At 45.0% G+C, this 12,228-nt stretch overlaps 1 protein-coding gene across 1 annotated transcript in view; it reads left to right on the forward strand.

Moving 5' to 3' along the window:
• Positions 1-5,523: 5,523 nt before the first annotated feature.
• Positions 5,524-12,228, forward strand: part of CHN2 (chimerin 2) — a 163,134-nt gene continuing 156,429 nt past the window's right edge. Inside the window, exon 1 of the mRNA XM_035316521.1 lies at positions 5,524-5,931. Coding sequence (XP_035172412.1) covers positions 5,883-5,931 — 49 coding nt within the window. The 5' untranslated portion in view covers positions 5,524-5,882. The remainder of the gene's footprint in view (positions 5,932-12,228) is intronic.

Below are 12,228 nucleotides of genomic sequence, written 5' to 3' on the forward strand. Positions count from 1 at the left end.
ATATGCAATATGCAGTTTAGTTAAAAGGGAAAAAACTCTGGAGTCTGGAAGGAAAGCAGCATAGTTCTGCCCACTTTCCTTTATTTGTTATTTTTAGGTTTTCATCCTACTGTCTGGGGGAAGGGTGATATTCTGTTTGCTTTTATATTATGGAAGCACAGAAACCTATTTATCAGCTAGAATTTGCCTTCTCAATTTCACAAAGCCATTGTAATGAGTTAGCTGTGGTACTAATGACTCTGTGTGGTAGGCAGGTGGTCTGTCTGCAGAGCCTTTGTCTGAAATAAGGACACTAACCAGGCTGTACCAGTTGTCTGAGGAACCAAGGCCACTCCTGAGGCCACCTGAGAGCATGAAAGAAGTATAGACATACCCTCATCAGTCAAAGTCACAGTGGTTTATATTGATGGATCTCCAAATGTAGACCCTTATCCTGCTCATACCTATAACTTTACTAGAATATGCCATTCCACCAGAGTTAATGGGAAAATGAAATTATGTACATACTTGCATAGTTAGAGATTCAAGGCTGTACCATGAAAGATAATTCTTTCTAAATGTATCACATATGTTTTTGCTGGGATCAAAAGGTCTTGTGCTACTTGCTGCAATTCTATAGTATTTACTCATTATTGGTTATTTGAGAACAAAATGTGCGTAAACTCTGGTTTGAACAGAAATCCTACCCTGAAAAAGTAAGACAATGGATAATTAAAGAAAGGTACAGAAATAACATAATGCACTGACAGTTTGGAGAAACTTTTTAGATGTTTTCATGGATTTCTTTGGAAACAGCAGCAATACTTTAGGGTTTCTGTAATCTTCCAACTATTACTTTGGGCTTCCCATGGCTACTAGCTTTTGTTTCAACAGCAAGTTTAATGTTATTTTAAATATTATATTGCTAGCTCACGCAGACAGTCACTTCTTCAGAATTTAAGTAGAGTCCAAGAACTGATTTGGTAAGCTTCCTAATCCCTAGGTAATCTCTCTCTCTCTCATATATGTATATGTTGAAACTCTGTCATTAAAAACTGCATCGAATGATTCTAGAAGCAAGGCAAGCTTCAAGGCAAGCTTCAAGAAATCTTCCCCAGAAATGAAAACAGAGAAGCCTACAGATCATTCTCATTTGTAATACAAAGCATAGATTGGTATTTCCCCTCTGCAAGTCACTGTTAATATCAATGGTAATGTCCATACATGTGGAGTTTCTAAGATCATATATAGGGAAATGTCATTTTACTGAGTTACCCAAAACTTCTGGGAGATGTGGCTTCTCATGAAAGTGCAGCTATGCAAGCAGACAGTATCATTGAGTTCCATCAGGAATGTAAAGAGAGAGATTTTTATCAGATTTCTATGAAGCATACAGGTGCAGAAAGCCTGTGGACAGTCTACATCAAAGAGAGTATCCAGTCTACAATTTATAGTTTATTCTTGTTATCAGAGTATTCCCACTTCTAGCAATGGATAAAGCCAGACTGCACAAATTAGATGAGGACAGAATCTGTTCACAATTTCTGCAAAATAAAACTGGGATTAAACTGTACTGCCTTCACTTTTCACTTGTACACTTAACAAGGCTACTTTTGTTTCTTTCAGATTTGCTTTCCCTTTGATCTAGTAATTTCCCTCTAATTTCATGGCTTTTCTTGTTCTTTGCTGCTCCCACGGAAAAGGCCATCCTGTCTTGAAATGTAAAAGTTTCTTTTAATCACAGAATCACAGAATTTCTAGGTTGGAAGAGACCTCAAGATTATCAAGTCCAACCTCGGACCTAACACTAACAGTCCCCACTAAACCATATCCCTAAGCTCTACATCTAAACGTCTTTTAAAGACCTCCAGGGATGGTGACTCCACCACTTCCCTGGGCAGCCCGTTCCAATGTCTAACAACCCTTTCGGTAAAGAAGTTCTTCCTAACATCCAACCTAAAACTCCCCTGGCGCAACTTAAGCCCATTCCCCCTCGTCCTGTCACCAGGCACATGGGAGAACAGACCAACCCCCACCTCGCTACAGCTTCCCTTCAGGTACCTGTAGAGAGTGATAAGGTCACCCCTGAGCCTCCTCTTCTCCAGGCTGAACAAGCCCAGCTCCCTCAGCCGCTCCTCGTAAGACTTGTTCTCCAGGCCCCTCACCAGCTTCGTCGCCCTTCTTTGGACTCGCTCAAGCACCTCCATGTCCTTCTTGTAGCGAGGGGCCCAAAACTGAACACAGTACTCGAGGTGCGGCCTCACCAGAGCCGAGTACAGGGGGACGATCACCTCCCTAGCCCTGCTGGCCACACTGTTTCTTATACAGGCCAGGATGCTGTTGGCCTTCTTGGCCACCTGAGCACACTGCTGGCTCATATTCAGCCGACTATCAACCATCACTCCCAGGTCCTTCTCTGCCTGGCAGCTCTCCAACCACTCATCTCCCAGCCTGTAGCTCTGCTTGGGGTTATTGCACCCCAGGTGCAGGACCTGGCACTTGGCCTTGTTGAACTTCATGCAGTTGACCTCAGCCCATCGGTCCAGCCTATCCAGATCCTCCTGCAGAGCCTTCCTACCCTCGAGCAGATCGACACACGTACCTAACTTGGTGTCATCTGCAAACTTACTGAGGGTGCACTCAATGCCCTCATCCAGATCATCATCGGCCCCAGCACTGAGCCCTGGGGAACGCCACTAGTGACCAGCCTCCAACTGGATTTGACTCCATTTACCACGACTCTTTGGGCCCGGCTATCCAGCCAGTTTCTAACCCAACGAAGCGTGTGCCAGTCCAAGCCAAGAGCAGCCAGTTTCTTGAGGAGAATGCTGTGGGAAACGGTGTCAATCTACAGGACATTTCACTTAACTTTATTAATTTACCTTTAAATATTGTGGAAATTGAGGTTACCTAACCTCATGCCTGCTATTATCACAAAGATACCAACATTTGCCTGTCCTTCAGAGGTATTCAAGTTTGTAACCAGACATTTCCATACTCGAGGACTTTGCACAGAAAATACTTCATTTGTATTTATTGCAATACCCAGAGTAGTCATTTTCTGGAAAAAAAAAAAAATAATCCTCTCTTGCTTTATTCAGATTTATGGCTGGAAAGATCATTTAAAATTAATTATGAAAAATCTTTTCTCTCTGCAAAATACCAGCAGAATGATTTTTTCTGTTTTTAAAATATTACTTACCAAATTACTTAAATATTATTTACCAACTATTTCTGGTCTAATATTTAGCAATACGATTAAATCTGGGGATCAAAATCCACTTTATTCTGAGTGAATAGATAGGTATAAGGAATGGTTTCTGTCCCCTGTAAGGATAAAAACATTATCTAGAATAAGATCTCTAGTGTAAGTGATCGAAACCAGGAGCATGAATATTCAACTAATATTCTCTAACACCTGCTATTTACTATTGCCAGGAACAGTGCACTAAATTTTATCACCAGAACATTGACAATAAGCAAACTCTTAAGGACTATACATTCAGGTGCTACAAATTGAATATAGTTTTGGACAAGTATGCAGGTACATTTATTTTTGCAATATTCATTTAAAGTAAAGATATATATGTGTAAAAATAAAATCACTTGTTGAGGTCCTTCTATATCTATTTTGCTAGCATGCTCCAGTCAAGAGGTTAGGGAGCACCCTCTTTCTTTTTGTCTGGGGTATCTTTCCCTCCAGATTATATTAGTTTTGTTAGCAACACTATGTCCCCAGTCATATGACACAGTTTTCTGACTGTTTCTGGAAACAGATGAGGGCAGGATTATGAAGAAGAAAAATGAAGACATGTAACAGGCTATGAGGAGACAAATTAGAAAGAAAGATACAACAGGAGGAGCAGAAAAAATAAACATGTAGGAGGTGAGTGAATACCACTTCATAACATGATGTACTCTATGAGTGGACAATTTACTATTACAGTCTTGACTTTTACCATACTGCATAGCATACTACAATATTTTTCTACATCCCAGGTGTGTTTTTTTCTTTTTTTTCTGGACCTAATCCAGAAGACAAAAGAACCCTGTGCCTTTCTCATTTTTTTATCAGCATTTAATCTTTGAAACATGTGACACAAAATATTTGGCCAAGGACCAAAAAGTAGTGACACGCCTGTAGTATTTTCTGTACGTCAGGTGGTAATTTACAGATTAATAAGAGTTAGAGCCAAAGCTGATTGTAAAGGTTTCTGCCTCTCACATGGAGTGAACTATCATTACAAAAGCAAGCCTGGAAAAGCAAGTTGCACCAGACGCACCCACAAGCTCCATGCGGGACTCCCGATGGGGTCGGAGCCCCGCGCCGCTGCCGGCCGCGGCGGCGGGTATGGCGAGCACCGGCTCTGCGCTGGCCGCTAGAGGGGGTCTCGACACCTTTTTTCCCGAGGAGACATGGGACCCGGCTGCCTGGTGCAGCAAGCCCGGGTTTTATTTTGGCACGAGGAGGGGAAGGGGCTGGGTGCGGGATACAGCGAGGGCATTCAGTTTGCACGATCATTGGAAAGCTGTGCGGCTGGGTGGATAGGGCTTAGCTTGCCGGAGAAACTTTAATGCGATTCCTCGCTCGTCCCGAAGTAACTTTATTTTATAGCTTCTCTGTTATGAAACATGGAAGGCTTTCATAAATCATCATTAAGGCAAATGGGTTAGAGGCTTCCTGCAGATCACATGCCAACAAGACTTGCCATGCCGTTCGGCTTTTGACAACCATCTGACAGCTGACCACCTTCCTGCTGCCTTTTTGCCCTCATTTAATAAAATGAGATGGAAGCTTTGGCTGGCAATAAAGCACTGCGAAGGGAACATAAAGAGCGGTCAGCAGAGAGGAGCTTTCAGCTGATGCTTTCTTGGCTCGTCCTCTTTGGAAGTCACCCATTAAGAGGCAGGCCAGTGCCCTCAGCACGGCTGCCAGGCACCCCTGGGGGGGTCCCCACGCCTCCCCCCCCCCCGAGCCGCCGGTCCCCAGCTGCGCACCCCCCCACCACCTGCGGCCCCTGCCGGACTCAGGGAGAGCCCAAGAGCGGAAGGGAGAGCCGGGGAGCGGGAGGGTGTTGGCTTCTTTTTTAAGAAAAAGGAAGCCATGTGCGGAAAAAAAAAAAAAAAAAAAAAAAAAAAGGAAGAAAAGTGAGGGTGAGAGGTGCCAGGCGGAGGAGGAAAGCAGCAGGCAGACAAAGGGCTGACACATGCCCTGCCCCAGGTGCGCAGCTCCGCTGATGGGAGCGCAGAGCCCCCTCGGCAGCAGAGCCGTGACAAGGCACTCAACAGGCTCCGGCGGGGGCACGGGCACTGGTACTGGGAAGGAGCCGCTCTGGCCACCAGCCCCGTGCAGGACTGGGGCTCGGCAGACGCTCGGTGGGGTCACCGGGGCTCACCGGGGCTCACCGGAGCGGGACCCTCCCCCGCCCGCCCGCCGCCGCTTCCTTTGTGTGCGCGGGGGGAGCGGAGGCGGCGGCGGCGGGTCCCCCCCGGCGGGCTGTCAGCGCTGCCCGCCAGGAGGCGGGGAAGGGAAGGGACGGGAAGGGAAGGGAGGAGGAGGAGGAGGAGGGAAGGCGAGGCAAGGCAAGGCAAGGCGCGCAGGCAGGCAGGCAGGCTCTCCCGTCCCCGCCGCGAAGTGACCCTGCTCCCCGTGCGGAGAGGGGCGCTGGAAGCACCGCGGGGCCTTTTGCCGGCCCCTCCGACCGGCTTCGCCCAGGCCAGCCCCGCAGCGCGGCCGGCAGCGCCCCGGCGGGGCTCCGCCGCCTGCCGCTCCCCGGCGGCACAGGAAGCGGGGCGCGGGCGGCGGCACTTGGCCATGGGCTGGCGGCAGCAGCGGCCGGGCGGCAGCGGGGCACCGCGCGGGGCTCGCAGCTAAGGGGCGAGGAGGAGGAGGAGGAGGGACCATGGCAGCATCCAGTAACTCCAGTCTGTCCGGCTCGTCCGTTTCCTCCGGTAAGTTTCGCCAGCGGTGTCTCCCCTCCCTCCATTTTTACCTGTCCGCAGCTCGCCGTCCCGCCTGCCCCGAGCTCCGCCGCGGTGCCCCCCCTGTTCTCCCTGATACCCCTGCGGGGGCTGCGAGGCACCTCTCGCCCCCCCCTCCAACCTTTCCCCCCTGCCTTTGTGTGGGGTCAAGGAGGGGGGTATCAGCCACCCCTCCGGCATGGCACGGGGAGAGGCCCCCGGCTCCCACGGGCACGTTTTTGGGTGGGGGGGTGGGGGGCGTTCGGGGTCCGCCTCTCCCTCCTGCGCTACCCCCGGGCACAGCGCGCCCCTCGGAGGTTACTGCCGCCTAGGCTGCCCCTGGTCGGGGGTCGCGGCACGCAGGGTGTTTCGAAACACTTTAAAATACCCGCAACTGGCTCCCGGTTGAAAACGAACTCAGTAACTAACTAAAATCGCTCCGGGTCAAAATATAAAATAAATTACACGAGCGGGGGCTGTGTGGGGGGCTGAGGATGCGCTGCTTGCCCTGGGGCTCGGTGGGGGTGGCATGGGGCTGGCATCCCGCCTAACGCAGGGAAACAGAAAAGTTGCGTCTTTGAGCGAGGCGGTCTGAAATGGAAAGCCGTGGTATAATTCTACCGCCGTCTGCTTCTTAGCTCATTGAGTTGTTATTTTAATGCGTGAGTGATAGTAAACCGAAGGAATTGGCAGGGAGCGTATCCTCAGCTTTATCCTGGCATTTATTGGGCTGAAGAAGTAAATAGAGGGATGAACAACTTTGGGGTTCAAAGGACTTGTGACTCAGTGTTATATGTGAGGTGCCAGACTGAGAATTTGTAAAAGCTCTTTTTAAACATAGCAATATGTGCTGTGAAAAGCAGACAAGCTCCTTTGGCTATCAATACAACCGTAGAAAATATAAATAAATTTAAAAAGCAACGAACAAATGTTTCTTTTAAAGATGGTGTATGACTTAAACAACTTACTGTATGTGTCCCTGTTCCAGTATGTGCCACTTACAGCCAGATCCAAAGAAGGAACTAGCTCCTTAAAATACATATTTATTCCAGCCCTTTTAATGGCAAACACTAACATTGCAAGCCCTGACTGCCTTAACTAGAAAGCACCTAAAAGAAGTAGGCATGAGAAATGGTGTTGTGTTCACGTTCATGATGCAAGAGTCACAAGACCGGAATGAAAACAAGCAAGAGTCACAGAATCACAGAATCACAGAATTTCTAGGTTGGAAGAGACCTCAAGATCATCGAGTCCAACCTCTAACCTAACACTAACAGTCCCCACTAAACCATATCCCTAAGCTCTACATCAAAACGTCTTTTGAAGACTTCCAGGGATGGTGACTCCACCACCTCCCTGGGCAGCCTGTTCCAATGCCTCACAACCCTTTCGGTAAAGAAGCTCTTCCTAACATCTGACCTAAAACTCCCCTGGCGCAACTTAAGCCCATTCCCCCTCGTCCTGTCACCAGGCACGTGGGAGAACAGGCCAACCCCCACCTCTCTACAGCCTCCTTTAAGGTATCTGTAGAGAGCGATAAGGTCGCCCCTGAGCCTCCTCTTCTCCAGGCTGAATAAGCCCAGCTCCTTCAGCCGCTCCTCGTAGGACTTGTTCTCCAGGCCCCTCACCAGCTTCGTCGCCCTTCTTTGGACCCGCTCAAGCACCTCGATGTCCTTCTTGAACCCAACTCAGTTGCCTACTAGTTAAGGTCCTCATACAGGCAATGTGTCCTTTATCCGATGGATCATATATATGATTTTTACATCTCAGTTATGTGAAAAACACAGAAATAAACCTAAAAAGCTGGACTGGAACCCATGATTGGGTTGGTGATCCAAGCATTATGCTGCAAAAGCTTGTTCCCTATGTGTTTAGCTTCTGTGCTTCATGAGTCTCCAGGACTTTCTGGCACATTATGCCAGCCTCTGAGAAACACTGCCCAGCGCAGGCTTCTGAATCCCCTCTGGGTGTACTGAGTCAGGCCCCAGAATCCATCTGTAACACTGAACCCTTGCAGTCTGGGTTCAAAAGCCTGAACTGCAAAGAAGAGTGGGAGTTCAGAAACATCATAAGTCTGGGCATTTGGTATTGGCTAACTTGAGGTGGCTTCACCTGCAGTTAGGTGAAGCCAGCGTCAAGCTTAGTGTCTAGCCTGGGAACTGAGCTTCAGATGCAAATACTTGAAAGTTAGGGGGCTGGCTCTTGACAGTTCTTTGCTTTGTATGTAGCCCTTTGCTACAGCCTTCAGCAGTTTGTGGTCTATCTTTTGGTGTTTCTTTTTTTTTTCTTTTTTTTTCTTTTTTTTTTTTCCATGACAAGAACAGCTGAGCCTTGGCCCACGCTTGGGGCTCTTAGATGCCACAGTAATGCAACTAATAAATATTGTCAAGTGCTTCATAAAATAACAGAGTGCCCTTCATTTTCATCCTTTACAAAGTTGGAGTGCCTTTTTTTTTTCCCACAGTGCATTCAGTCTGTGGTGTTTTTTTTCTATTCATGTACTAATCAGAAGTTAAATTTGCTGCAGCATGCTGAAGTTTCCAATATTAGCAGACACACCATATCTGACTATGTGCAGCTGTATTTTGGCTGTCTGTGGTTTCAGTTCTCAGAACTCAGCAAGTCTTAGAACATACTTTTTTACATAATCTAACCGAACAGTCTTGCTTTTAAATTTAATTTGGTAGAATTTATGTGTATGTTTAATTTACCAGTATGAAGACTTCCAAATGACAATTATTTCTACTCAGGAGAAGAGGGAAGATTATAGCACTACACTACACTTTACTAATAGAAATAAAGTTCATGGCTGATAGCAGAACACCAAGCTGCAGTACTCAGCTCTACCACTGAGTTAATGCTTGACCTTGATCAAGCAACATAATGTGCTGCTGGATCATTTGTCCATCTCTAGGATCAGTGCAGTGTTTGTCCACCTCATACAGAACTTCTGAAGCCAAATTAAAACATTGCTCATATAATTCAGATCTTGAAATAATCTAGGAACTATTATCCTACTTGCAAATACATTTTTAGCTTCAGAAAAATATATATATATATATGTGTGTGTTCATATATATGTATCTTTAGAGACACCCATATACAAATATATACAAAATAAATAGGACTGTTCTTCTTGAGAGCATATAAATAATTCTAATTTGAGAGCACTGCCAGGGTTTGCTCTTGTTTTGAGGTAACAACAGAAGTCCAGAAAGTAGTGTCTATAACATCCAAATATGTGGTTAGTTTTAAGCACTACAATGTGATAATTAACAACCAAGTCTTCCTTAATTTCTTCTGGGTACTTGTCAGGGTACCAGCTTGTAGGAAGGGGGCATGTGCATGAGTACATGTTGAGCTGGTTGATAGCCAGATTCTGGTCCATCTGAACACAGTGTGGTGCTGAGTGTCTTAAGGTTCTTTATAAAATTTTGTTTAGGCTCTACTACCTGTATGGAAAGGCAAGGGTTAGCTAGAGTCTGTCTTCTAAGAAGTAAAAGGGTTTATTGACTGAGTGATAATAGTGGGAATTAGCGTTTGAATGGCAGATGGGAATTTTCATTCCTTTTTTTTTTTAAAAAAAAAAAAAAAGGGATGATTTCTTCCATCTCTTACATGCCTTTATGAAAATACAGATAGTTCTCCGTTCTTTAATGTTCATCTCTACTCTTCTTTTTTTAAAAACACACATTCATTATTCTGGTAAGCACAGCTGTATTGTAGGAACAAAGTAGCCCCATGAAGCCCTGGGCAGGGGGCAAAAAGTCAGTTCATGAACACTGGTGCTGAAACACGGGAATTTGTTTCTGCAAGTGACCATTTGCCATGTCATGTTTCTGTTTTGATTCCTGCCAGTTCATGTCAATGAGAATGTTCAATAAGTCAAAATGCTAAACAGTTCAAAAACATATCGTGAGAAAGCTGGCCAAGAATTTTATGGTGTAGATATTTTGCCCTTCCCACCTACACTTCTGTAAAGGTGCAAGTACGGTTTAGACTTTAACTTGAACTTGTGTCTGTGTTAAGACCAGAATTTCATTCTGTCCTGGAGCAGTCATTTGTAAGCACTGCCTGCAAAGTGGCATGGCAGGGTGGCTCACTGTAACTGTAGCAGATGGGGTGCTGACATGCCTGGAGACCTATGAGATATAAACTAATGTTACTGCAAGTATTAGTACTTAGGAATGTGTTGCTCCCTTGCTTTCACAGCTTGAGAACCTGTCTCTTCTTCAGAGTTAGTGGTTTTGGTGCTGGTCCCAAGAGCTGCTATGAGGAGGCTAATCATAGTTCAGGAGGTACTCATCATGGGGCCCATCTGACTGGAATCTATGATGTGTTTTTTTTCAGTAAGCTAGCAACTGGTGGCAAGAAAATCTACAGGAGAGAGCAGTGGATGTTTGCGTTACATTTCTCCATATATAACTCTGCTTTTGGAGACAGAACCTATGCTGCTCTTTGGTTACTAGCACTTGCATTTAAATGTATCTGGGGGAGAAAAGGATATACCGTGCTGAGGGAAGAAGGTGGATCTGCTAAGCAGTTAAATTAAGTATTCTTCTTTGGACCTTGGGTAAATCTGCAAAGCATACGAACTGTTCAAATTATAATTACTTTCACTGGGAATTCCACTTCATTTTCCCACAATCTCTTCTATAGCAAATGCCCAGGTGATCTGTTAGCTTTATGCCTTGCAAGCCCCTTAAATTTTGTGCTTTTCTCCAGCTGAAGTGCTGATTCAACCACAAGTGGCATCTTTTTTTGCTATCCTGTCCTTGAAAGAGGACTGTACATGTTTCTGTGTTTGTTGTTGTTGTTTGTTTGTTTGTTTGTTTTTATTCTCATTCATTTTTTATTTTTATTTTTATTTATTTTTGAAACTTCTCATCTTTTCCTGTCAAATCTGTTACTTCTCCCCCTTCATCACCAGCTGTCTCCAGTTTACCCAGCAGCTAAATACTGATTGTTCATGACTGATGAACTTCAGGCTCCACTTGGTGTAATTTGAATTCAGTCTTGGTTGAAGACACCTCTGTACCTCTCCTCTGCTTTTTTGAGGAACAAAAAAATCCAGCATGCTTCCCAACCAGTCTCCATGCAGTCATATTCATGGGTGTCGGTTGTCTCAGCCTCCGTGTTGTTGTGCCATTCTAAGCTAGCAAAGTGGCTGGAAATCCCATCTGATTTCAAGACTTTGAGTTCTTCTGAAAAAGAGCCCTTCTTGAAAAGCCGTCTGCCAGATAGCCTCCCCGTAGTGGGCAGGAAGGTTAGAGAGCTTGGACCTGTCAGGTAAGAGAGATAGTCACATCCACACTGAAGGCAAGAGTAAATGCAAGTCTGCTAAAAGGTGGTGTGCCACTAGACTTTCTCCTCCAGTAGGACTCAGACTATGCCAAAATCTTTGCCTTTACAAGGCAAATACAAAAATATATGCTGGTGTACCCAGAGCTCCAAAGATAAATTTTCAGGTGCCAGAGAAGCCATGGATGCTGAAAGGAGAGCTGTGCACCTTTCCACTTCCTACCTAAGCTGATGCTTCTTCAGATGCTGTTTGTGTCCCAGGTAATACCCATCACTAGGCCAGATGACTGATTTGGAAATGCATAGGAGAGCTTTCTGCTGCAGGCCTGGAGATGGGCTTCTGTGTCTTGTCTAGATATTTTTACTTTTCGGTTGTATAGAATAATTAGCTGCTCTAAGACACCTATTCTCCCTACAAACCTCCAGCTTTTGTAAACTCTGATATCTATATAAAAGATGACTGTTATAAATTCTTCTTTTAAAATCACCAGTTATTGGTGACTTCTTTAAAAACTGAAAATTGAAAACTATATTTTTCTGTCCCAAAGCTCACAGAAAAAGGCATTTAAGTATCATTTAACCAGTGATCCTAAATTAATAATGAAGTTTATGGTTTGAAAACTCATTCTTGTCATAAACTAAAAAGCGACAAATTGCTTTTTTCATAAGTGAACAGAGATATGTTGTTCAAAGGCAGCATAATTCTCAACTATGTATTTTCACACATACTGTGCTTTTCAGGATAAAAAATGGCTTACTGAGGAAAGAAGAAAAATCTTTGATGGTTCCGGTAACTTAACAAGGTCAAAATAAAATATTAAAGGCTCATGACTCTCTAGGGGTCATGAAGGTGCTATGATGTGAAATAGGCAGATATATTGTAAAAATGAAAGTCAACACAAGCTGATTTTAATTAAGATGCTAGCAAGTGAGAAGAAATGAAATTACTATTGTACACAGATTCAGAGAGATTCTAATTGGGGAAAA

Source organism: Oxyura jamaicensis, chromosome 2 (genome assembly GCF_011077185.1).
Source record: "Oxyura jamaicensis isolate SHBP4307 breed ruddy duck chromosome 2, BPBGC_Ojam_1.0, whole genome shotgun sequence".
In the NCBI taxonomy this organism is placed as follows: Eukaryota; Metazoa; Chordata; class Aves; order Anseriformes; family Anatidae; genus Oxyura; species Oxyura jamaicensis.